This window comes from Ascaphus truei, unplaced genomic scaffold (assembly GCF_040206685.1).
Source record: "Ascaphus truei isolate aAscTru1 unplaced genomic scaffold, aAscTru1.hap1 HAP1_SCAFFOLD_3055, whole genome shotgun sequence".
NCBI classification, from domain to species: domain Eukaryota; kingdom Metazoa; phylum Chordata; class Amphibia; order Anura; family Ascaphidae; genus Ascaphus; species Ascaphus truei.
In genome coordinates this window covers 1-26,685 of record NW_027456022.1, presented here as the reverse complement: position 1 = coordinate 26,685, position 26,685 = coordinate 1, and the positions used below count along the sequence as shown (strand labels likewise).

The 26,685-nt window shown below is 53.7% G+C and overlaps 1 protein-coding gene across 1 annotated transcript; it reads left to right on the top strand.

Moving 5' to 3' along the window:
- Nucleotides 1-12,578: 12,578 nt before the first annotated feature.
- Nucleotides 12,579-26,563, top strand: LOC142483185 (cullin-9-like; the record flags this gene model as incomplete). The annotated part of the gene is made up of 4 exons (XM_075583250.1): nt 12,579-12,754; nt 13,181-13,684; nt 25,758-25,896; nt 26,272-26,563. Coding segments are annotated over exons 1-4 (1,034 nt in total), but the record flags the coding sequence as incomplete, so codon positions are not given.
- Between the last annotated feature and the right edge of the window lie 122 nt (nt 26,564-26,685).

The window sequence follows — 26,685 nt, the reverse complement described above, 5'->3', positions numbered from 1 at the left end:
TAAGGTTGGGACAGTTTGGTAATGGGAAACAGGTGACCCATTTGAGAGTGGGCGAGAGTCAGATGACAGAGGACTTCTACATGATGCAAGGGAGCGGGTCATTCTAGGTCATTTCTGAGGTGGTATTGTATGTCTTTATTTATATAGCGCCAAAAGTGTACTCAGCGCTTCACAAAGAATACAGTACAGGGAATTATAATAATACAATAAGTGCAGCAAAATCAGAGAATTGGGAAAAGGAAATCCCTGCCCCGAAGAGCTTACAATCTAAGAGGTTTGAGGGGAAACTTACAGAGACAACAGGTGAGGGAATAAGTGCTGTAGATGGGTGTGCTTGGCCACAATGGGTGGTATGAGTGACTGTGGGACAATAGCCATGAGTGCAGGCTGTTGGGATGCTTGATTTGTGGGGCGAGTTTTCAGGTTAGTCAGTGTTAAATGAAACGTTTAACACCATTTACAGGGGAAGAGATGGCAGCGAGGTGTGGGTGAGATCAGGTGTGTATGTCTGGCTTCAGGCTTAGGGGAGATCCCCAGCAGCAGGAAGGAGTAGATAGAGGGTGTGAATAGAGGACGTGTGGGTGTTTTTAAAAAATTTTTTTATTGAGGGTTGTTGGGAGAGAGGTGTATAAATAATGGTGCAGTGGGGAAGTTGGAGAGAACAGAGACATTCACCAACGAGTGAGGAAACCGTAAACCGAAAAAGCAATAGGGAGGGCATAGTGAGATACAGGAGGAGAGACAGGCCAGGTATTGGAGGTTAGGAAGAGTACAAATAATCACAGCGTTTAGAAAGTGAAGTTCTCACAGTTGTAAAGTTGTTGTTCAGAATCCAGATCTTCCTCCAATCTTCACCTCCAAGATTAACTCCACACACTTAAATGTTACACTTTGATGTTACACACAGCTATATGGCTCACAGCCAAGGTATCCTGCCTTAAGTATTCAATTAATACATTTTAAAATCTGTAGCAATTGATAGTATAATTCAGCTCAAACATAACAATTAATAAATTTTGAAATCTGTAGCAATTGATAGTAGAATATCAGAGTATAAGTTGTATAAGAGTTTTCTCTTCTGTTGGTTTCCAAGTTGAACGCGTTGCTGTGTGCGCCTGCGCGCGTGGAACGCGTTGCTGTGTGTGCGCGTGTGGAACGCGTTGCTGTGTGTGCGCGTGTGGAACGCGTTGCTGTGTGCGTGCGTGTGGAACGCGTTGCTGTGTGCGCGCGTGTGGAACGCGTTGCTGTGTGCGCGCGTGTGGAACGCGTTGCTGTGTGCGCGCGTGTGGAACGCGTTGCTGTGTGCGCGCGTGTGGAACGCGTTGCTGTGTGCGCGCGTGTGGAACGCGTTGCTGTGTGCGCGCGTGTGGAACGCGTTGCTGTGTGCGCGCGTGTGGAACGCGTTGCTGTGTGCGCGCGTGTGGAACGCGTTGCTGTGTGCGCGCGTGTGGAACGCGTTGCTGTGTGCGCGCTCGTGTGGAACGCGTTGCTGTGTGCGCGCTCGTGTGGAACGCGTTGCTGTGTGCGCGCTCGTGTGGAACGCGTTGCTGTGTGCGCGCTCGTGTGGAACGCGTTGCTGTGTGCGCGCTCGTGTGGAACGCGTTGCTGTGTGCGCGCGTGTGGAACGCGTTGCTGTGTGCGCGCGTGTGGAACGCGTTGCTGTGTGCGCGCGTGTGGAACGCGTTGCTGTGTGCGCGCGTGTGGAACGCGTTGCTGTGTGCGCGCGTGTGGAACGCGTTGCTGTGTGCGCGCGTGTGGAACGCGTTGCTGTGTGCGCGCGTGTGGAACGCGTTGCTGTGTGCGCGCGTGTGGAACGCGTTGCTGTGTGCGCGCGTGTGGAACGCGTTGCTGTGCGCGCGCGTGTGGAACGCGTTGCTGTGCGCGCGCGTGTGGAACGCGTTGCTGTGCGCGCGCGTGTGGAGCGCGTTGCTGTGCGCGCGCGTGTGGAGCGCGTTGCTGTGCGCGCGCGTGTGGAACGCGTTGCTGTGTGCGCGCGCGCGTGTGGAACGCGTTGCTGTGTGCGCGCGTGTGGAACGCGTTGCTGTGTGCGCGCGTGTGGAACGCGTTGCTGTGTGCGCGCGTGTGGAACGCGTTGCTGTGTGCGCGCGTGTGGAACGCGTTGCTGTGTGCGCGCGTGTGGAACGCGTTGCTGTGTGCGCGCGTGTGGAACGCGTTGAACGCGTTGCTGTGTGCGCCTGCGTGCGAAACATGGCTCTGTTTAGATTTAGCAATTACCGTGTGCTGGAGAATACATTTCCTTTCACAGCAATATTTTTTTTATATATATATATATTTATCGCACTCTTTTAAGATAAATGTTCTGCATGTTGTACTGCAGAAACACCTTAACGTTTCGTGACATAGCCCTTTGTGCGGTGTATAAATGCATCGCATATCCCCTGATCTGATATGTTATTTCTGCGTTCCAGTATGCACACAGTGTTCTGCTGAACGCTCTCGCCTGGGTAAGTGGTAGGGACCCGTGTTTCAGTCTTGTCACTATGTACCTGCCGGCACCATTACACTGCACAACATCAGTGGTTGTGAGTGAGTGCACATACCCGTACTGACTGTGTGTGTGTTATATTCTTTGTCAGATGACTGGTCTCATCCCTGTACCCTAGGAGTTAGGTTATCAGTGTCTCCAGGACACTGCATTCCTGGCCTCTGTCGTAAAAGAGCAAATAAATATAAGAAGCCTTGCAGTTGGAAATTACCCTTCCTTTGTATGTTTTTACAATCTTTAATGGCTTTTGTTTACAGGCTGTGTCAATCCTTGCATCTTTGTGTTCCTTATCAGAGTAATTATGAAGCCATTATTTGTCAAACGCATAACATAAATAGCTTGTATGCATTCATTCAGTTTCCTTTACAAAAGACAGACACGTACGTACGTTTCCTCTTTGCCCTCCGTGGCCATTAACAAGGGTTAAACCTATTTCTGGTCAGCTGAGCTGGACAGGTTTCCTGTATTAGCCCACCCCTGTATAAGGTTCCTCCTCCCCCCCCAGCATCTCTAACCCTCGGGGGGACGACGGCGACACGCAGCTGTTTCTTCCCTTACGCCCCACGTTGGTTTTCTTTTCTCCATGCGGTAGGAGGAAATGGAAAATCCGGAATGCGTGTGGGGCAAGTTCTCCCCTCCTCCCCACCCCCTCCACGTACAAAAGGACCACACAGTGCCCGTGGCCACCAGGTAGGCCTCTCATTCCCCTCTGTGTGGGGCAAGTTCTCCCCTCCTCCCCACCCCCTCCACGTACAAAAGGACCACACAGTGCCCGTGGCCACCAGGTAGGCCTCTCATTCCCCTCTGTGTGGGGCAAGTTCTCCCCTCCTCCCCACCCCCTCCACGTACAAAAGGACCACACAGTGCCCGTGGCCACCAGGTAGGCCTCTCATTCCCCTCTGTGTGGGGCATGTTCTCCCCTCCTCCCCACCCCCTCCACGTACAAAAGGACCACACAGTGCCCGTGGCCACCAGGTAGGCCTCTCATTCCCCTCTGTGTGGTCCGCAGCTGCCGGAGGGGACACGTCCTTGCAGGAGCTGGTTTGGAGGACTGGGAGTACATCGAGGGAAGCAGGATTTATAGTCTGCAACTACCACAGTCCGGGCCCTCACCTCCGAGCATGGAGGAGAGCGAGGAAGGGAGACGCTGCTCTCCTATTAAACCCCCGGGGTTTGCTTTTTGTACGCATCTTTTATATATTCTTCCCTTCAGGTATATATTTTGGTTCTAGGATATTTTTTTATTTTTTTTTATTGCTGCTCAAAAATCCTGTTTTTCAGTAATAGGTCTGATACCCTTTCTGCTTAAAAATCTCTCAAAAAGGGGGCGGTTTTAAGGCATTCAGGAAAACGAAGAATTTAGTTTGTGGCTCCTGTGATTAAAGAGAGAAGGATTGCAAGGTAAAGTTCTGTCCTGCATGTATGGCCACTAAAAAGCCCCAGCCACCTGAACATATGGCAGATACGATTTTATGGTTAAAGTCCACATTGGCCGAAACCTTTGTTACTAAGGAGGATTTAAAAGTATTGCAAACACAGAAAAGGTCACGTTCACCGTCCAGTCTTGATGATTTGGAGGATTCCATGGTGGAGTTAGATCAGTATCTTGTTTTTTCCTCTGATCGGGCGTTTTACAGATGTACTTACGTTCCCCAGCGGAGAAGCAAAGGTCTGCAACCTTGGCGGCAGTGTCTGCCTTGATCGCACTGCCGGGTGGTCCATGCATCTGTATCCTTCATTGCTAATTCTTCGTATGCCGTTACCACCGCATGCACAAGGTGATGTAGGATCTCACCACTAAAGAGTGGTAACTAGCAGATCTGAGATCTGCTATCCAGAAGCTTCACAAGGATGTACTCATTCCAACATCAAGATGTAAAGTTCTGGGAAACAGTCCCAAAGGTGGATGTGCACATTTCACGGTTGACCAGAAGAACTACACTACATTTGGAGGAAGGGCTCCCATTCAGAGATCCCAAGTTTGCGTGTATTCTAAAGAAAGTATATTTAACAGCCGGAGCCGGCTGTGTCCGAAGCACTGAGTCTGCTTAGCCAATATTCAGGAGGATATCCAAGCGGGTGTGTGAAGGTCTACAATTTAAATTCTATAGAAGAAACCCAAAGGGCGTATGTGAGGCCTTTTATGTTGACCGGAAGAAAAAATTGGCTCGGCAGTGACTGCCAGAAGAGTTACGTGACTCCGATCTTGGTCTGCAGATTCTTAAATAGTTTTGCCCTTTGCATTCTTTTTTGGATAAAGATGAGACCAAATAATCTGTAAAACTTCTTGAGGTAAAAGTCAATCCCTACTACAAGACAGAAAGGAGAGAAAAGTATTCCACTCATATGCCAAGCCAAACACAATTTGACGCCAAAGCATACCGATGTGGACGACCTTATAAAAAGACAAAGTGGCAGCAGAGCGATATCGCAGTTCTTTTCGTGGTCCCAGGGGAATTATTTTATAAAAAAATAAATGAAAAAACGGAGGTCAAGCAACCCTCCTACGCGTTTCGTGTGGGTGCGCACTTTATCAAGGGGTCGGGTAGTAAATACTCTCTCCAGAGAGTGAAACCGTTCATTCCGAGCCCCAGAGCATCACTTATTAAAGAATTGTTTAATATATAAGAAATACAGTGCTTTAGATTACAGAAAAAGATAATTGCAAGAACATACAATTACACTAAACGCAGGACCGTTTCCTAAAATAACAGGATAAAACAGAAATCCCTATACATTACCATATGTCAGGATTTCCCCAAGAGAGATCACTTGCAAACACAATATGAGAAATCACGTGTTTGACCCAAAATACACCACCTGTCGAATTCTGATTTCATAACTCCAGGGCAAGCCCTATATACCATTCTTCTCCCATTTGAAACGGCATAATCCCAGCCCTGTCGCAAATCAGCTATTGGGTTGACAGTTTTACGACACAAAAAACCCTAACAAACGACGTTGAAGGTTTTGCCTCTATATATAAACACTTATAACTTCCTTTTTCTAACAGTTAAAAACACGTGAGTCTTATCAATACATTCAGGAGATTATGACAGACGTAACGAGACTCCAGTATTACCGACTTGCCTCTAAATTTGAGCGAGAAATGGTTATCTGTCCCTTATTACCTGCTAGACCTGGCGTGTCTGGCCTCATTGCATTCATCTCCTTGCAACGATTACAAATATCTAAACTTTATACTGCAGAATTACACATTTGATATTTTTTTGGATGGTAGGGATAGTCACGCCGCGCCACCGGCTCTCCGTAGAACCCTTCCAGGAATGCTTTGAGTAGTGTCCTGTTTTACGTTGGTGTCAGGGGAACCATAATTTACTCCCATCTCTGGCAAAACATGTTATCTCTAGATTCTATCACTCCTAAAACTAGGCCTGGCCAAGAGTTTAACAGGCCATAAAACATTTCTTTGTATTTTTTAAATCAAACTGTAACTTCATTACCAACCCCTAAAGCACCAGATTTAAAATACATATTTCATGTTATTATCAGGACACACCCCAGAGTAAGAGAAGAACAGGTTACTCTCGTATTCTTCACCTTAACAATACAGGTGGTCACATGAGGACTCTCCAGAACAACTTCCTAGCGTTATGGAACAAGGACCCAAAAGATCCATCTCAAATGATAAGATTTGTCCAAAGGCCGGGGATTGCTGTTGTGGTGGAAAAACATGCACAACGTGAGCGATGGATGTCCTTTAGAAGATCCCCTTTGGATTATCTTGACCGATGCAAGATCCACAGGTTGGGGGACTCCTCTCAACCAAAAGTTCTGCCAATGAGTTTGGGAAGAGTGCTCACAGCTCTGGGCGAGGGTGGGGTGTGAGGACAGGATGTGTGGGGCGCCCTGTCTCGCAGCTCTGGGCGAGGGTGGGGTGTGTGTGGCGCGCCCTGTCTCGCGGCTCTGGGCGAGGGTGGAGTGTGAGGACAGAATGTGTGGGGCGCCCTGTCTTGCGGCTTTGGGCGAGGGTGGGGTGTGAGGACAGGATGTGTGGGGCGCCCTATCTCGCGGCTCTGGGCGAGGGTGGGGTGTGAGGACAGGATGTGTGGGGCGCCCTGTCTCGCAGCTCTGGGCGAGGGTGGGGTGTGTGTGGCGCGCCCTGTCTCGCGGCTCTGGGCGAGGGTGGGGTGTGAGGACAGAATGTGTGGGGCGCCCTGTCTTGCGGCTCGGGGCGAGGGTGGGGTGTGAGGACAGGATGTGTGGGGCGCCCTGTCTCGCGGCTCTGGGCGAGGGTGGGGTGTGTGTGGCGCGCCCTGTCTCGCGGCTCTGGGCGAGGGTGGGGTGTGAGGACAGAATGTGTGGGGCGCCCTGTCTTGCGGCTCTGGGCGAGGGTGGGGTGTGAGGACAGGATGTGTGGGGCGCCCTGTCTCGCGGCTCTGGGCGAGGGTGGGGTGTGTGTGGGGCGCCCTGTCTCGCTGCTCTGGTCTCTATGACCCTTCGGTTCCTTAGCCAGTTCTTGGGAAGGTGCCCACTTCATGTGAGTGAGTCAGGAGTTCCTGGGAAGTAGAGGTTGCTAAACAGAAGCGTTCGTTTACCCCCGGGCCCTGTTCTACGTGAGGAGGAACTGATCGTAATCTGTATAGCAGTGTGTGCCAAACCCTCTGCGTGCCGCGCTGTGCCAAACCCTCTGCGTGCCGCGCTGTGCCAAACCCTCTGCGTGCCGCGCTGTGCCAAACCCTCTGCGTGCCACGCTGTGCCAAACCCTCTGCGTGCCGCGCTGTGCCAAACCCCCTGCGTGCCGCGCTGTGCCAAACCCCCTGCGTACCGCTGCTGTGCCAAACCCTCTGCGTGCTGCGCTGTGCCAAACCCTCTGCGTGCTGCGCTGTGCCAAACCCTCTGCGTGCTGCGCTGTGCCAAACCCCCTGCGTACCGCTGCTGTGCCAAACGTTGGAGTATTGGTTCCAGGGAAACCATTATCGAAATATCGGCAGCACACAGATGCTGTTCTCCACCGCGCGGCAGCGCGCACGGGCGGCGCTGCTCTCCACCGCGCGGCAGCGCACACAGGCCCTCAGGCGCTGCTCTCCATCGCGCGGCAGCGCACACAGGCCCTCAGGCGCTGCTCTCCACCGCGCGGCAGCGCACACAGGCCCTCAGGCGCTGCTCTCCATCGCGCGGCAGCGCACACAGGCCCTCAGGCGCTGCTCTCCACCGCGCGGCAGCGCACACAGGCCCTCAGGCGCTGCATACATGTCACACATACTAAGCTGCTGCCTATATTATTGTTTTGCTTCCTCCTTTCTCTTTCTAGTGGAAGAGATACTAAGGACACTAAGGTACAAGCCTGGTAGTGTGGGGACGGCAGTCAGGGCGGCCGCACCGTGACGGGTGGCTGTCTTCCTGCATGTTTGAGGTCGCTCTCACAGTAGTGCTCCAGTTGAGACTGTGGGTCTGGGTTTTGAGCTTGCTGAGAGGGGCTGTCCATCCCATTACAGCAGCGGCGTGGGTGCGGTCAGTTTAACGCCTTCATTACCGGAGGGCAAAGTGTTCTGAATAAGAGTGGTACATGCACCAATCTGCGCACACGCGATTAGCACAGAGGCCTCCGCTCCCACTGCTGATGTGGGTACACGCCCGTGCTATTACTGGGAATAGTAATTGTGGGGGGCGGGGGGAGGGTAATCTTATTTAATGCGTCCTGGCAATTCAAAGGATTCTGGGAAGGAAATCCGCAGTATTGTACTGTATGTCTTTATTTATATAGCGCCATTAATGTACACAGCGCGTCACAGCAGTAATACATGTGTATGTATGTCAGTATATAGCACCATTACTGTACATAGCGCGTCACAGCAGTAATACACGTGTATGTATGTCAGTATATAGCGCCATTACTGTACATAGCGCGTCACAGCAGTAATACACGTGTATGTATGTCAGTATATAGCGCCATTACTGTACATAGCGCGTCACAGCAGTAATACATGTGTATGTATGTCAGTATATAGCGCCATTAATGTACACAGCGCGTCACAGCAGTAATACACGTGTATGTATGTCAGTATATAGCGCCATTACTGTACATAGCGCGTCACAGCAGTAATACATGTGTATGTATGTCAGTATATAGCACCATTACTGTACATAGCGCGTCACAGCAGTAATACATGTGTATGTATGTCAGTATATAGCGCCATTAATGTACATAGCGTGTCACAGGAGTAATACACGTGTATGTATGTCAGTATATAGCGCCATTACTGTACATAGCGCGTCACAGCAGTAATACACGTGTATGTATGTATGTATGTCTTTATTTATATTGCGCCATTACTGTACATAGCGCGTCACAGCAGTAATACACGTGTATGTATGTCAGTATATAGCGCCATTACTGTACATAGCGCGTCACAGCAGTAATACATGTGTATGTATGTCAGTATATAGCACCATTACTGTACATAGCGCGTCACAGCAGTAATACACGTGTATGTATGTCAGTATATAGCGCCATTAATGTACATAGCGTGTCACAGGAGTAATACACGTGTATGTATGTCAGTATATAGCGCCATTACTGTACATAGCGCGTCACAGCAGTAATACACGTGTATGTATGTCAGTATATAGCGCCATTAATGTACATAGCGCGTCATAGCAGTAATACACGTGTATGTGTGTATGTCTTTATTTATATAGCGCCATTAATGTACATAGCGTGTCACAGGAGTAATACACGTGTATGTATGTCAGTATATAGCGCCATTACTGTACATAGTGTGTCACAGGAGTAATACACGTGTATGTATGTCAGTATATAGCGCCATTAATGTACATAGCGCTTCACAGTAGTAATACACGTGTGTGTATGTCAGTATATAGCGCCATTACTGTACATAGCGCGTCACAGCAGTAATACACGTGTATGTATGTCAGTATATAGCGCCATTACTGTACATAGCGCGTCACAGCAGTAATACACGTGTATGTATGTCAGTATATAGCGCCATTACTGTACATAGCGCGTCACAGCAGTAATACACGTGTATGTATGTCAGTATATAGCGCCATTACTGTACATAGCGCGTCACAGCAGTAATACACGTGTATGTATGTATGTCTTTATTTATATAGCGCCATTAATGTACATAGCGCTTCACAGCAGTAATACACGTGGTAATCAAATAAATAACAGATAATATAATTAACAGATCATGGGAATAAGTGCTACGGGCATAAAAGTAACATTAAGGAAGAGGAGTCCCTGCCCCGAGGAGCTTACAGTCTAATTGGTAGGTAGGGAGAACGTACAGAGACAGTAGGAGGGAGTTCTGGTAAGTGCGTCTGCAGAGGGCCAAGCTTTATGTATCATGTGTTCAGGATTATCCACAGTGCTATTCGTATGCTTCTTTAAGCAAGTGTGTCTTAAGGTGGGTCTTAAAGGTGGATAGAGAGGGTGCTAGTCGGGTACTGAGGGGAAGGGCATTCCAGAGGTGTGGGGCAGTCAGTGAAAAAGGTTTAAGGCGAGAGAGGGCTTTAGATACAAAGGGGGTAGAAAGAAGACATCCTTGAGAAGAACGCAAGAGTCTGGATGGTGCATAACGAGAAATTAGGGATGAGATGTAAGGAGGGGCAGAAGAGTGTAAAGCTTTAAAAGTAAGGAGAAGAATGGAGTGTGAGATGCGGGATTTGATAGGAAGCCAGGGGAGGGATTTCATGAGGGGAGATGCTGAGACAGATCTAGGAAAGAGTAGAGTGATTCTGGCAGCAGCGTTTAGGATAGATTGTAGGGGAGAAAGGTGAGAGGCAGGAAGGCCGGACAGCAGGAGGTTACAGTAATCAAGACGGGAGAGAATGAGGGCCTGAGTCAGAGTTTTAGCAGTCGAACAACAGAGGAAAGGGCGTATCTTAGTTATATTGCAGAGGAAAAAGCGACAAGTTTTAGAAATGTTTTGAATGTGAGGGGCGAATGTGAGAGAGGAGTCGAGTGTGACCCCTTTACAACAAATAGTCATCTATTGTTCCACGATTTATAAATAATACTACCTATTACGCATTTACATCCCGGGCAACGCCGGGTCTCTCAGCTAGTAGTGTATAAATAAGAGAAGGAAGGAGATTGATTTGGTTTTCTCTGAGGCAGGGGTGTGCAAAGTTTTGGATATCCAGGATAGAGCTTTGTTCAGGATGGCAACATATGGAGTTTGATAGATAGGGACGGGGTTTCCCTCTCTCTCTGGCAGGGAGTCGGGCCCACGTGTTCCTGTCTGTAGCAGGGTGAGCTGTGTGTATGATGGGGAGTGATGGGGTTTCCCTCGCTCTCTGGCAGGGAGTCGGGCCCACGTGCTCCTGTCTGTAGCTGGGTGAGCTGTGTGTATGATGGGGAGTGACGGGGTTTCCCTCTCTCTCTGGCAGGGAGTCGGGCCCACGTCCTGCTGTCTGTAGCTGGGTGAGCTGTGTGTATGATGGGTAGTGACGGGGTTTCCCTCTCTCTCTGGCAGGGAGTCGGGCCCACGTCCTGCTGTCTGTAGCTGGGTGAGCTGTGTGTATGATGGGTAGTGACGGGGTTTCCCTCTCTCTCTGGCAGGGAGTCGGGCCCACGTGCTCCTGTCTGTAGCTGGGTGAGCTGTGTGTATGATGGGGAGTGACAGGGTTTCCCTCTCTCTCTGGCAGGGAGTCGGGCCCACGTCCTGCTGTCTGTAGCAGGGTGAGCTGTGTGTATGATGGGTAGTGACGGGGTTTCCCTCGCTCTCTGGCAGGGAGTCGGGCCCACGTGCTCCTGTCTGTAGCTGGGTGAGCTGTGTGTATGATGGGGAGTGACGGGGTTTCCCTCTCTCTCTGGCAGGGAGTCGGGCCCACGTCCTGCTGTCTGTAGCAGGGTGAGCTGTGTGTATGATGGGTAGTGACGGGGTTTCCCTCTCTCTCTGGCAGGGAGTCGGGCCCACGTCCTGCTGTCTGTAGCAGGGTGAGCTGTGTGTATGATGGGTAGTGACGGGGTTTCCCTCTCTCTCTGGCAGGGAGTCGGGCCCACGTGCTCCTGTCTGTAGCAGGGTGAGCTGTGTGTATGATGGGTAGTGACGGGGTTTCCCTCTCTCTGGCAGGGAGTCGGGCCCACGTCCTGCTGTCTGTAGCTGGGTGAGCTGTGTGTATGATGGGGAGTGACGGGGTTTCCCTCTCTCTCTGGCAGGGAGTCGGGCCCACGTCCTGCTGTCTGTAGCAGGGTGAGCTGTGTGTATGATGGGTAGTGACGGGGTTTCCCTCTCTCTCTGGCAGGGAGTCGGGCCCACGTCCTGCTGTCTGTAGCAGGGTGAGCTGTGTGTATGATGGGGAGTGACGGGGTTTCCCTCTCTCTCTGGCAGGGAGTCGGGCCCACGTGTTCCTGTCTGTAGCAGGGTGAGCTGTGTGTATGATGGGTAGTGACGGGGTTTCCCTCTCTCTCTGGCAGGGAGTCGGGCCCACGTGTTCCTGTCTGTAGCAGGGTGAGCTGTGTGTATGATGGGGAGTGACGGGGTTTCCCTCTCTCTGGCAGGGAGTCGGGCCCACGTCCTGCTGTCTGTAGCTGGGTGAGCTGTGTGTATGATGGGGAGTAACGGGGTTTCCCTCTCTCTCTGGCAGGGAGTCGGGCCCACGTCCTGCTGTCTGTAGCAGGGTGAGCTGTGTGTATGATGGGGAGTGACGGGGTTTCCCTCTCTCTCTGGCAGGGAGTCGGGCCCACGTCCTGCTGTCTGTAGCAGGGTGAGCTGTGTGTATGATGGGTAGTGACGGGGTTTCCCTCTCTCTCTGGCAGGGAGTCGGGCCCACGTGTTCCTGTCTGTAGCAGGGTGAGCTGTGTGTATGATGGGGAGTGACGGGGTTTCCCTCTCTCTGGCAGGGAGTCGGGCCCACGTCCTGCTGTCTGTAGCTGGGTGAGCTGTGTGTATGATGGGGAGTGACGGGGTTTCCCTCTCTCTCTGGCAGGGAGTCGGGCCCACGTCCTGCTGTCTGTAGCAGGGTGAGCTGTGTGTATGATGGGGAGTGACGGGGTTTCCCTCTCTCTCTGGCAGGGAGTCGGGCCCACGTCCTGCTGTCTGTAGCAGGGTGAGCTGTGTGTATGATGGGGAGTGACGGGGTTTCCCTCTCTCTCTGGCAGGGAGTCGGGCCCACGTCCTGCTGTCCCTCAGCCAGCAGGATGGCATTGAGCAGCACATGGACTTTGATAGCCGTTACACTTTGCTGCAGTTGTTTGCGGAGACCACAAGCTCCGAGGAGCACTGCATTTCCTTTGAGGGGATCCACCTGCCTCAGGTGAGTGGGGGCTGATGAGTGTTTAAGTCCCTGAGCCGAACCCCAATATAGGAATTACCTGCTAAGCACATATACTGTATCCCGGGTGAGTCACTGACCCGTGGGTATAGAGCCTTCTATCATGGCCTGTGCTTTGTGACCTTCACTCTGGGGATGAGGCGCTGGACCGCAGCACCCAGCCTTGCTCCTTTCACCTCCCTCTAATCCCCACTCTCCCTACCCAGGATTCAGTTTGCTGCCCCTTTCCCCTATTTATCCAAGTGCCTTGTGTGCGCCCCCTTTTTGGTGTCCTCTGCTGAAAGTCTCTCCCTAGCTTCCCAGCTGTCATGGCCTGACCCCATCAAAGCCCAAGTTCTTACCCTCTCCATCTGCCCCAACGTCCGGTTCCTAACCCTCTGACGTGCGCATCTTCCCCTCCTCCGGCAGATCCCTGGGAAGCAGCTGTTCTCTCTGGTGAAGCGTTACCTGTGCGTCACTTCTCTGGTGGACCAGCTGAGCAGCGAGCAGCCGGACCACAGTGAGAGGAGCCGCCTCCAGCGCCAGTTCGACTTCAGCATGGCGATGGGCAGCCTGATCTGCGAGCTGGCGCGCGTCATGGGCTGGGTAACTGAGTGGGCTCCTAGTGCAGAACCTGCCAGAGAAGATGAGCAGCCTCGGGTGGTTCGGTCTATTTTTCAGCCCAAGGCACCACCCTACACCAGCCTCCAAGTGGTGGCAGCGGCTCCGTTGCGGCCTGTGGCCCCAAAGAAGAAGGGGGGGAAACAGTTCATGTCCCCGTCCGACTTCCCGTGCCGCAGCACCTACGTGGATTATATCCAGGAAGCGCTGAAGCCCGGCATGTCCGTGAGGATGCTGGAGGACTACGATGAGGTCAGCGCCGGAGACGAGGGAGTGTACCGCCAGAGCAACAACGGGATGCCCCCCATGCAGGTGAGAACCCGGAGGCGTCCTACAGGCCCCGGGATTAGGAAAGGTTAAAGGGAACCTCAACAAGTTCAGCGTGGGGAGGGGGTCATGGGAAACTTTCTAATACACCTGAGGTTTGAACCAGGTACAGAATGGGGAAGGTTTCCGAGAGAGGAGCGCTAGAACAAGGGGTCCTGCTTGGAGGGTGGGAGGCGCAGGGGAGATGTGAGGAAGTCCTTGTTCTTCACGGGAAGGGTGTGGACTCATGGAATAGGCTCCCAATGGGTTTCATAGCGTGTGATACTGTAAGGGGTTAAAATAATGCTTGGTATAGACGCAAGGCCAGTGGTGGAAAAATCCCGGACCAGGCGCCTAAACATCTAGCGCCTGCGCATGTATTTTATGTTGCTGCTCGCCATGTGATCTCCCTTTTCTTTGGGGGCTTCTGGGAGTTGTAGTGCGGTGCCTTTTCCAACAGTATAGCATTTACAGATAAATGAACTACGAGTCCCAACAGCCTTTGTGTAAAATGCCATGACCTCCTCGCCCATGGACCAGCCAGCCAGTGCAGAGTGTGGATAACACCCCTTCCTCCCACACACAGCCTCAGCCACGTATGACCTTGTTAGAACCAACATTAAATACATTGTAAGACTAAAATACAGCCGCTCTTGTGAGTCTGCTGCCAGATCTGTGTCATATATAGATGTACATATTCAGTGTATACACACAGTGAGAGAAAGCCGATCCCAGCCATACATACTGTGCGTGTGCACACATCCCCACACCACGCACTAAATATATACCTTTCTCTTTCTACGTGTAGATATAAATATATATACTGGAACGTAATATTTACTTAGGACAATTCTGTACAAAACGGGTCGCAAAAGTTCCCCTTTGCAACTTTAATCTTGTGAGGGATCTGTTCTCTCACCGAGGAAACCACCCGGATCTCCAAACAGGCAAAAAGGCTACAGATACAAAAAAGTGTTCCCAGCACTCATAAATCACAAAGAAAAATGGATATAAGCCAAAATCGTTTCATGAAAAACAGAACACATACCACCAAGGGGTATGGAACAATATAGGGGAAAAAATAATTATATATATATATGTATATGTGTGTGTGTGTGTATATATATATATATATATATATATATGTAAGGGGCAAAAGGGAGACAACGGGGAAAAAAGGGTAGGAAAACCCACAATGGGGAAGGAAGGGGGGGAGGAGGGTGCAAACAAAGATAATGCAGGGAAGGGGGGCAACGTTTCGGGGTTGGGACCCCTTATTCAGGCCCGTTCCCAAAGGGCAGTAAGTGTCCAATGGTACTTCACTTAATACCCTGTAAAAACTTCCTAAAAACAGTAATACACGAAATGAATGAATCCAGGTGAAATAGGGGTACGTCCAGGTGAAATAGGGGTACGTCCAGGTGAAATAGGGGTACGTCCAGGTGAAATAGGGGTACGTCCAGGTGAAATAGGGGTACGTCCAGGTGAAATAGGGGTACGTCCAGGTGAAATAGGGGTACGTCCAGGTGAAATAGGGGTACGTCCAGGTGAAGAACAGTCAATGTAGTTGAACAAAGTCCAGCACCACGAGGAGATAATGAATATAAACACCGATCTACGCCGGGAAAATGTCCAGGATCCTACTATGTAACGAGCTAAGCTGGTGCACACGAAGGCTGCGCTTATAGTGCCGGCGACGCGACGTCGCTTCAGAACAAGTGCACTGAATCTGTAGCATGCGCTTATAGTGCCGGCGACGCGACGTCGCTTCAGAACAAGTGCATTGAATCTGTAGCATGCGCTTATAGTGCCGGTGACGCGACGTCGCTTCAGAACAAGTGCATTGAATCTGTAGCATGCGCTTATAGTGCCGGTGACGCGACGTCGCTTCAGAACAAGTGCATTGAATCTGTAGCATGCGCTTATAGTGCCGGCGACGCGACGTCGCTTCAGAACAAGTGCACTGAATCTGTAGCATGCGCTTATAGTGCCGGCGACGCGACGTCGCTTCAGAACAAGTGCACTGAATCTGTAGCATCCGCTTATAGTGCCGGTGACGCGACGTCGCTTCAGAACAAGTGCACTGAATCTGTAGCATGCGCTTATAGTGCCGGTGACGCGACGTCGCTTCAGAACAAGTGCATTGAATCTGTAGCATGCGCTTATAGTGCCGGCGACGCGACGTCGCTTCAGAACAAGTGCACTGAATCTGTAGCATCCGCTTATAGTGCCGGCGACGCGACGTCGCTTCAGAACAAGTGCACTGAATCTGTAGCATGCGCTTATAGTGCCGGCGACGCGACGTCGCTTCAGAACAAGTGCATTGAATCTGTAGCATGCGCTTATAGTGCCGGCGACGCGACATCGCTTCAGAACAAGTGCACTGAATCTGTAGCATGCGCTTATAGTGCCGGTGACGCGACGTCGCTTCAGAACAAGTGCACTGAATCTGTAGCATGCGCTTATAGTGCCGGCGACGCGACGTCGCTTCAGAACAAGTGCACTGAATCTGTAGCATCCGCTTATAGTGCCGGTGACGCGACGTCGCTTCAGAACAAGTGCACTGAATCTGTAGCATGCGCTTATAGTGCCGGTGACGCGACGTCGCTTCAGAACAAGTGCATTGAATCTGTAGCATGCGCTTATAGTGCCGGCGACGCGACGTCGCTTCAGAACAAGTGCACTGAATCTGTAGCATCCGCTTATAGTGCCGGCGACGCGACGTCGCTTCAGAACAAGTGCACTGAATCTGTAGCATGCGCTTATAGTGCCGGCGACGCGACGTCGCTTCAGAACAAGTGCACTGAATCTGTAGCATGCGCTTATAGTGCCGGTGACGCGACGTCGCTTCAGAACAAGTGCATTGAATCTGTAGCATGCGCTTATAGTGCCGGTGACGCGACGTCGCTTCAGAACAAGTGCACTGAATCTGTAGCATGCGCTTATAGTGCCGGCGACGCGACGTCGCTTCAGAACAAGTGCATTGAATCTGTAGCATGCGCTTATAGTGCCGGCGACGCGACGTCGCTTCAGAACAAGTGCACTGAATCTGTAGCATCCGCTTATAGTGCCGGCGACGCGACGTCGCTTCAGAACAAGTGCATTGAATCTGTAGCATGCGCTTATAGTGCCGGTGACGCGACGTCGCTTCAGAACAAGTGCACTGAATCTGTAGCATCCGCTTATAGTGCCGGCGACGCGACATCGCTTCAGAACAAGTGCACTGAATCTGTAGCATGCGCTTATAGTGCCGGCGACGCGACGTCGCTTCAGAACAAGTGCACTGAATCTGTAGCATGCGCTTATAGTGCCGGTGACGCGACGTCGCTTCAGAACAAGTGCACTGAATCTGTAGCATGCGCTTATAGTGCCGGCGACGCGACGTCGCTTCAGAACAAGTGCATTGAATCTGTAGCATGCGCTTATAGTGCCGGTGACGCGACGTCGCTTCAGAACAAGTGCACTGAATCTGTAGCATGCGCTTATAGTGCCGGTGACGCGACGTCGCTTCAGAACAAGTGCATTGAATCTGTAGCATGCGCTTATAGTGCCGGCGACGCGACGTCGCTTCAGAACAAGTGCACTGAATCTGTAGCATGCGCTTATAGTGCCGGCGACGCGACGTCGCTTCAGAACAAGTGCATTGAATCTGTAGCATGCGCTTATAGTGCCGGCGACGCGACGTCGCTTCAGAACAAGTGCACTGAATCTGTAGCATGCGCTTATAGTGCCGGCGACGCGACGTCGCTTCAGAACAAGTGCACTGAATCTGTAGCATGCGCTTATAGTGCCGGCGACGCGACGTCGCTTCAGAACAAGTGCACTGAATCTGTAGCATGCGCTTATAGTGCCGGCGACGCGACATCGCTTCAGAACAAGTGCATTGAATCTGTAGCATGCGCTTATAGTGCCGGCGACGCGACGTCGCTTCAGAACAAGTGCATTGAATCTGTAGCATGCGCTTATAGTGCCGGCGACGCGACATCGCTTCAGAACAAGTGCACTGAATCTGTAGCATGCGCTTATAGTGCCGGCGACGCGACATCGCTTCAGAACAAGTGCACTGAATCTGTAGCATGCGCTTATAGTGCCGGCGACGCGACGTCGCTTCAGAACAAGTGCATTGAATCTGTAGCATGCGCTTATAGTGCCGGCGACGCGACGTCGCTTCAGAACAAGTGCATTGAATCTGTAGCATGCGCTTATAGTGCCGGCGACGCGACATCGCTTCAGAACAAGTGCACTGAATCTGTAGCATGCGCTTATAGTGCCGGCGACGCGACGTCGCTTCAGAACAAGTGCACTGAATCTGTAGCATGCGCTTATAGTGCCGGCGACGCGACGTCGCTTCAGAACAAGTGCACTGAATCTGTAGCATGCGCTTATAGTGCCGGCGACGCGACGTCGCTTCAGAACAAGTGCACTGAATCTGTAGCATGCGCTTATAGTGCCGGCGACGCGACGTCGCTTCAGAACAAGTGCACTGAATCTGTAGCATGCGCTTATAGTGCCGGTGACGCGACGTCGCTTCAGAACAAGTGCATTGAATCTGTAGCATGCGCTTATAGTGCCGGCGACGCGACGTCGCTTCAGAACAAGTGCATTGAATCTGTAGCATGCGCTTATAGTGCCGGTGACGCGACGTCGCTTCAGAACAAGTGCACTGAATCTGTAGCATGCGCTTATAGTGCCGGTGACGCGACGTCGCTTCAGAACAAGTGCACTGAATCTGTAGCATCCGCTTATAGTGCCGGTGACGCGACATCGCTTCAGAACAAGTGCATTGAATCTGTAGCATGCGCTTATAGTGCCGGCGACGCGACATCGCTTCAGAACAAGTGCACTGAATCTGTAGCATGCGCTTATAGTGCCGGCGACGCGACGTCGCTTCAGAACAAGTGCACTGAATCTGTAGCATCCGCTTATAGTGCCGGTGACGCGACGTCGCTTCAGAACAAGTGCATTGAATCTGTAGCATGCGCTTATAGTGCCGGCGACGCGACGTCGCTTCAGAACAAGTGCATTGAATCTGTAGCATGCGCTTATAGTGCCGGCGACGCGACGTCGCTTCAGAACAAGTGCATTGAATCTGTAGCATCCGCTTATAGTGCCGGCGACGCGACGTCGCTTCAGAACAAGTGCACTGAATCTGTAGCATCCGCTTATAGTGCCGGTGACGCGACGTCGCTTCAGAACAAGTGCACTGAATCTGTAGCATGCGCTTATAGTGCCGGTGACGCGACGTCGCTTCAGAACAAGTGCATTGAATCTGTAGCATGCGCTTATAGTGCCGGCGACGCGACGTCGCTTCAGAACAAGTGCATTGAATCTGTAGCATGCGCTTATAGTGCCGGCGACGCGACGTCGCTTCAGAACAAGTGCACTGAATCTGTAGCATCCGCTTATAGTGCCGGTGACGCGACGTCGCTTCAGAACAAGTGCACTGAATCTGTAGCATGCGCTTATAGTGCCGGCGACGCGACGTCGCTTCAGAACAAGTGCACTGAATCTGTAGCATGCGCTTATAGTGCCGGCGACGCGACGTCGCTTCAGAACAAGTGCATTGAATCTGTAGCATCCGCTTATAGTGCCGGTGACGCGATGTCGCTTCAGAACAAGTGCACTGAATCTGTAGCATCCGCTTATAGTGCCGGCGACGCGACGTCGCTTCAGAACAAGTGCACTGAATCTGTAGCATGCGCTTATAGTGCCGGCGACGCGACATCGCTTCAGAACAAGTGCATTGAATCTGTAGCATGCGCTTATAGTGCCGGCGACGCGACGTCGCTTCAGAACAAGTGCACTGAATCTGTAGCATGCGCTTATAGTGCCGGCGACGCGACGTCGCTTCAGAACAAGTGCATTGAATCTGTAGCATGCGCTTATAGTGCCGGTGACGCGACGTCGCTTCAGAACAAGTGCACTGAATCTGTAGCATCCGCTTATAGTGCCGGTGACGCGACGTCGCTTCAGAACAAGTGCATTGAATCTGTAGCATGCGCTTATAGTGCCGGTGACGCGACGTCGCTTCAGAACAAGTGCATTGAATCTGTAGCATGCGCTTATAGTGCCGGTGACGCGACGTCGCTTCAGAACAAGTGCATTGAATCTGTAGCATCCGCTTATAGTGCCGGTGACGCGACGTCGCTTCAGAACAAGTGCACTGAATCTGTAGCATGCGCTTATAGTGCCGGCGACGCGACGTCGCTTCAGAACAAGTGCACTGAATCTGTAGCATCCGCTTATAGTGCCGGTGACGCGACGTCGCTTCAGAACAAGTGCATTGAATCTGTAGCATCCGCTTATAGTGCCGGTGACGCGACGTCGCTTCAGAACAAGTGCACTGAATCTGTAGCATGCGCTTATAGTGCCGGTGACGCGACATCGCTTCAGAACAAGTGCATTGAATCTGTAGCATGCGCTTATAGTGCCGGTGACGCGACGTCGCTTCAGAACAAGTGCACTGAATCTGTAGCATCCGCTTATAGTGCCGGTGACGCGACATCGCTTCAGAACAAGTGCATTGAATCTGTAGCATGCGCTTATAGTGCCGGCGACGCGACATCGCTTCAGAACAAGTGCACTGAATCTGTAGCATGCGCTTATAGTGCCGGTGACGCGACGTCGCTTCAGAACAAGTGCATTGAATCTGTAGCATGCGCTTATAGTGCCGGCGACGCGACGTCGCTTCAGAACAAGTGCATTGAATCTGTAGCATGCGCTTATAGTGCCGGCGACGCGACGTCGCTTCAGAACAAGTGCATTGAATCTGTAGCATCCGCTTATAGTGCCGGTGACGCGACGTCGCTTCAGAACAAGTGCATTGAATCTGTAGCATGCGCTTATAGTGCCGGCGACGCGACGTCGCTTCAGAACAAGTGCACTGAATCTGTAGCATGCGCTTATAGTGCCGGCGACGCGACGTCGCTTCAGAACAAGTGCATTGAATCTGTAGCATCCGCTTATAGTGCCGGTGACGCGACGTCGCTTCAGAACAAGTGCATTGAATCTGTAGCATGCGCTTATAGTGCCGGCGACGCGACGTCGCTTCAGAACAAGTGCACTGAATCTGTAGCATGCGCTTATAGTGCCGGTGACGCGACGTCGCTTCAGAACAAGTGCACTGAATCTGTAGCATGCGCTTATAGTGCCGGTGACGCGACGTCGCTTCAGAACAAGTGCATTGAATCTGTAGCATGCGCTTATAGTGCCGGCGACGCGACGTCGCTTCAGAACAAGTGCACTGAATCTGTAGCATCCGCTTATAGTGCCGGCGACGCGACGTCGCTTCAGAACAAGTGCACTGAATCTGTAGCATGCGCTTATAGTGCCGGTGACGCGACGTCGCTTCAGAACAAGTGCACTGAATCTGTAGCATGCGCTTATAGTGCCGGCGACGCGACGTCGCTTCAGAACAAGTGCATTGAATCTGTAGCATGCGCTTATAGTGCCGGCGACGCGACGTCGCTTCAGAACAAGTGCATTGAATCTGTAGCATCCGCTTATAGTGCCGGCGACGCGACGTCGCTTCAGAACAAGTGCACTGAATCTGTAGCATCCGCTTATAGTGCCGGTGACGCGACGTCGCTTCAGAACAAGTGCACTGAATCTGTAGCATGCGCTTATAGTGCCGGCGACGCGACGTCGCTTCAGAACAAGTGCATTGAATCTGTAGCATGCGCTTATAGTGCCGGCGACGCGACGTCGCTTCAGAACAAGTGCATTGAATCTGTAGCATGCGCTTATAGTGCCGGTGACGCGACGTCGCTTCAGAACAAGTGCATTGAATCTGTAGCATGCGCTTATAGTGCCGGCGACGCGACGTCGCTTCAGAACAAGTGCACTGAATCTGTAGCATGCGCTTATAGTGCCGGCGACGCGACGTCGCTTCAGAACAAGTGCATTGAATCTGTAGCATCCGCTTATAGTGCCGGTGACGCGATGTCGCTTCAGAACAAGTGCACTGAATCTGTAGCATCCGCTTATAGTGCCGGCGACGCGACGTCGCTTCAGAACAAGTGCATTGAATCTGTAGCATCCGCTTATAGTGCCGGCGACGCGACATCGCTTCAGAACAAGTGCACTGAATCTGTAGCATGCGCTTATAGTGCCGGCGACGCGACGTCGCTTCAGAACAAGTGCACTGAATCTGTAGCATGCGCTTATAGTGCCGGCGACGCGACGTCGCTTCAGAACAAGTGCATTGAATCTGTAGCATGCGCTTATAGTGCCGGTGACGCGACGTCGCTTCAGAACAAGTGCACTGAATCTGTAGCATGCGCTTATAGTGCCGGCGACGCGACGTCGCTTCAGAACAAGTGCATTGAATCTGTAGCATGCGCTTATAGTGCCGGTGACGCGACGTCGCTTCAGAACAAGTGCATTGAATCTGTAGCATGCGCTTATAGTGCCGGCGACGCGACGTCGCTTCAGAACAAGTGCACTGAATCTGTAGCATCCGCTTATAGTGCCGGTGACGCGACGTCGCTTCAGAACAAGTGCATTGAATCTGTAGCATCCGCTTATAGTGCCGGTGACGCGACGTCGCTTCAGAACAAGTGCACTGAATCTGTAGCATGCGCTTATAGTGCCGGCGACGCGACGTCGCTTCAGAACAAGTGCACTGAATCTGTAGCATGCGCTTATAGTGCCGGTGACGCGACGTCGCTTCAGAACAAGTGCATTGAATCTGTAGCATGCGCTTATAGTAGGCGCAACGGAGCGACGTGAATCTCTGTAGTCAGTAGAATTTGATTTTTACAGAGACGGTCTCATCATGTGACAGGCTGTAACCAATCAGATAGCTACTGATGCAGGGAGAGGGGGAAAGTGTCTGTGTGTGAGTGCAGGGAGAGGGGGATTGTGGAGGTGGGGGGGGGGGGGGGGGGTGAGGTGATAGTGTGCCCGGCGGCTGGCGGGCCTGCGGGGGGCGGTGGTGGGCCGGCGGGTGGGAGAACGGTGGCGGGACTGCGGGGGGGCGGTAGGTGGTGGTGGCGGGGGGCTGGTGGTGGCAGGGGCCCGGCCGCTTTCATTTGTCCTGGGCCCCATTATTTCTGTTGGCGGCCCTGATTGTGTGTGATTGTGTGTGATTGTGTGTGATTGTGTGTCTGTAAAGTGAAACACACTATATGAACAACTTTAAAATAGTAAATTCTCCCGTAATTTAAAGTAAAGTAAATTCAACATACAAACAGAAATTACACCTCCTCTCCGCCCCTCTGCCTTCCCCCTTGCTCCTGTCTCCGCCCCTCTGCCTTCCCCCTTGCTCCTGTCTCCGCCCCTCTGCCTTCCCCCTTGCTCCTGTCTCCGCCCCTCTGCCTTCCCCCTTGCTCCTGTCTCCGCCCCTCTGCCCTCCCCCTTGCTCCTGTCCCCGCCCCTCTGCCTTCCCCCTTGCTCCTGTCTCCGCCCCTCTGCCCTCCCCCTTGCTCCTGTCTCCGCCCCTCTGCCTTCCCCCTTGCTCCTGTCTCCGCCCCTCTGCCCTCCCCCTTGCTCCTGTCTCCGCCCCTCTGCCCTCCCCCTTGCTCCTGTCCCCGCCCCTCTGCCTTCCCCCTTGCTCCTGTCTCCGCCCCTCTGCCCTCCCCCTTGCTCCTGTCTCCGCCCCTCTGCCCTCCCCCTTGCTCCTGTCTCCGCCCCTCTGCCTTCCCCCTTGCTCCTGTCTCCGCCCCTCTACCTTCCCCTTGCTCCTGTCTCCGCCCCTCTGCCTCCCCCCTTGCTCCTGTCTCCGCCCCTCTGCCTTCCCCCTTGCGCCTGTCTCCGCCCCTCTGCCTTCCCCCTTGCTCCTGTCTCCGCCCCTCTGCCATCCCCCTTGCTCCTGTCTCCGCCCCTCTGCCTTCCCCCTTGCTCCTGTCCCCGCCCCTCTGCCTTCCCCCTTGCTCCTGTCTCCGCCCCTCTGCCTTCCCCCTTGCTCCTGTCTCCGCCCCTCTGCCTTACCCCTTGCTCCTGTCTCCGCCCCTCTGCCCTCCCCCTTGCTCCTGTCTCCGCCCCTCTGCCTTCCCCCTTGCTCCTGTCTCCGCCCCTCTGCCCTCCCCCTTGCTCCTGTCTCCGCCCCTCTGCCTTCCCCTTGCTCCTGTCCCTGCCCCTCTGCCTTCCCCATTGCTCCTGTCTCCGCCCCTCTGCCTTCCCCCTTGCTCCTGTCTCCGCCCCTCTGCCCTCCCCCTTGCTCCTGTCTCCGCCCCTCTGCCCTCCCCCTTGCTCCTGTCTCCGCCCCTCTGCCCTCCCCCTTGCTCCTGTCTCCGCCCCTCTGCCCTCCCCCTTGCTCCTGTCCCCGCCCCTCTGCCCTCCCCCTTGCTCCTGTCTCCGCCCCTCTGCCCTCCCCCTTGCTCCTGTCTCCGCCCCTCTGCCCTCCCCCTTGCTCCTGTCTCCGCCCCTCTGCCCTCCCCCTTGCTCCTGTCTCCGCCCCTCTGCCTTCCCCCTTGCTCCTGTCTCCGCCCCTCTGCCTTCCCCCTTGCTCCTGTCTCCGCCCCTCTGCCTTCCCCCTTGCGCCTGTCTCCGCCCCTCTGCCTTCCCCCTTGCTCCTGTCTCCGCCCCTCTGCCATCCCCCTTGCTCCTGTCTCCGCCCCTCTGCCTTCCCCCTTGCTCCTGTCTCCGCCCCTCTGCCTTCCCCCTTGCTCCTGTCTCCGCCCCTCTGCCCTCCCCCTTGCTCCTGTCCCCGCCCCTCTGCCCTCCCCCTTGCTCCTGTCTCCGCCCCTCTGCCTTCCCCCTTGCTCCTGTCTCCGCCCCTCTGCCTTCCCCCTTGCTCCTGTCTCCGCCCCTCTGCCTTCCCCCTTGCTCCTGTCTCCGCCCCTCTGCCTTCCCCCTTGCTCCTGTCTCCGCCCCTCTGCCTTCCCCCTTGCTCCTGTCTCCGCCCCTCTGCCTTCCCCCTTGCTCCTGTCTCCGCCCCTCTGCCCTCCCCCTTGCTCCTGTCTCCGCCCCTCTACCCTCCCCCTTGCTCCTGTCTCCGCCCCTCTGCCCTCCCCCTTGCTCCTGTCTCCGCCCCTCTGCCCTCCCCCTTGCTCCTGTCTCCGCCCCTCTGCCCTCCCCCTTGCTCCTGTCTCCGCCCCTTTGCCCTCCCCCTTGCTCCTGTCTCCGCCCCTCTGCCTTCCCCCTTGCTCCTGTCTCCGCCCCTCTGCCTTCCCCCTTGCTCCTGTCCCCGCCCCTCTGCCTTCCCCCTTGCTCCTGTCTCCGCCCCTCTGCCCTCCCCCTTGCTCCTGTCCCCGCCCCTCTTCCTTCCCCCTTGCTCCTGTCTCCGCCCCTCTGCCTTCCCCCTTGCTCCTGTCCCCTCCCCTCTGCCTTCCCCCTTGCTCCTGTCCCCTCCCCTCTTCCTTCCCCCTTGCTCCTGTCTCCGCGCAGGTACTGTAATACTCCTGTTTGCTGCGCAGGTACTGTAATACTCCTGTTTGCTGCGCAGGTACTGTAATACTCCTGTTTGCTGCGCAGGTACTGTAATACTCCTGTTTGCTGCGCAGGTACTGTAATACTCCTGTTTGCTGCGCAGGTACTGTAATACTCCTGTTTGCTGCGCAGGTACTGTAATGCTCCTGTTTGCTGCGCAGGTACTGTAATACTCCTGTTTGCTGCGCAGGTACTGTAATGCTCCTGTTTGCTGCGCAGGTACTGTAATGCTCCTGTTTGCTGCGCAGGTACTGTAATGCTCCTGTTTGCTGCGCAGGTACTGTAATGCTCCTGTTTGCTGCGCAGGTACTGTAATGCTCCTGTTTGCTGCGCAGGTACTGTAATGCTCCTGTTTGCTGCGCAGGTACTGTGATACTCCTGTTTGCTGCGCAGGTACTGTGATACTCCTGTTTGCTGCGCAGGTACTGTAATACTCCTGTTTGCTGCGCAGGTACTGTGATGCTCCTGTTTGCTGCGCAGGTACTGTAATGCTCCTGTTTGCTGCGCAGGTACTGTGATACTCCTGTTTGCTGCGCAGGTACTGTAATACTCCTGTTTGCTGCGCAGGTACTGTGGGGATCCGCGGGCTGCAGGTACTGTAATACCCCTGTTTGCTGCGCAGGTACTGTAATACTCCTGTTTGCTGCGCAGGTACTGTAATACTCCTGTTTGCTGCGCAGGTACTGTAATACTCCTGTTTGCTGCGCAGGTACTGTGGGGATCCACGGGCCGCACGTACTGGGTGCACTGGCACATGGTGGAGATTACGGGCTGTGGGGAGCAGGTGGAGGAGGACGCGCAGGAGAAGGCCGCCTGCGCACTGAGCGATACTCTGACGGTTTCCCCAGGTGAGTGCGCGCTGTGCCCCTGTGCAGGGACCGCTGGCCGTTTCCATCGTGTATAGGAAGCTCGATTTCCAGCCCCCTGGCACTCAAGGGGTTAAAGCCCCACAAACCCTTAAAAAAATGTTAGTTTTAGAAAGGTCGCCTTCGCTCCTGTGTATTAAATCCCGATCCCGCTCTCGGGTCCCCAGATCCCGCTCTCGGGTTCCCAGATCCCGCTCTCGGGTCCCCAGATCCCGCTCTCGGGTCCCCAGATCCCGCTCTCGGTTCCCAGATCCCGCTCTCGGTCCCCAGATCCCGCTCTCGTTCCCCAGATCCCGCTCTCGGTCCCCAGATCCCGCTCTCGGTCCCCAGATCTTGCTCCCCGCTCTCGGTTCCCAGATCCCGCTCTCGGTTCCCAGATCCCGCTCTCGGTTCCCAGATCTCGCTCTCGGTTCCCAGATCCCGCTCTCGGTTCCCAGATCCCGCTCTCGGGTTCCCAGATCCCGCTCTCGGGTTCCCAGATCCCGCTCTCGGGTTCCCAGATCCCGCTCTCGGGTCCCCTGATCCCGCTCTCGGGTCCCAGATCCCGCTCTCGGTTCCCAGATCCCGCTCTCGGTTCCCAGATCCCGCTCTCGGGTCCCCAGATCCCATGGCCCATGTTGTATAACCGCTGCCACGCCAGGACACGCCTGTAAGGTGAATTACAGCGCCGGCTGGAGTTTGTGACGGAGCAGCGCTGAGTACATATATGGGCCAGTATCTTTGAGTAACGGTGAAATAAGATTTGTATGATCCTTCGGCCCCTTGCTCGGA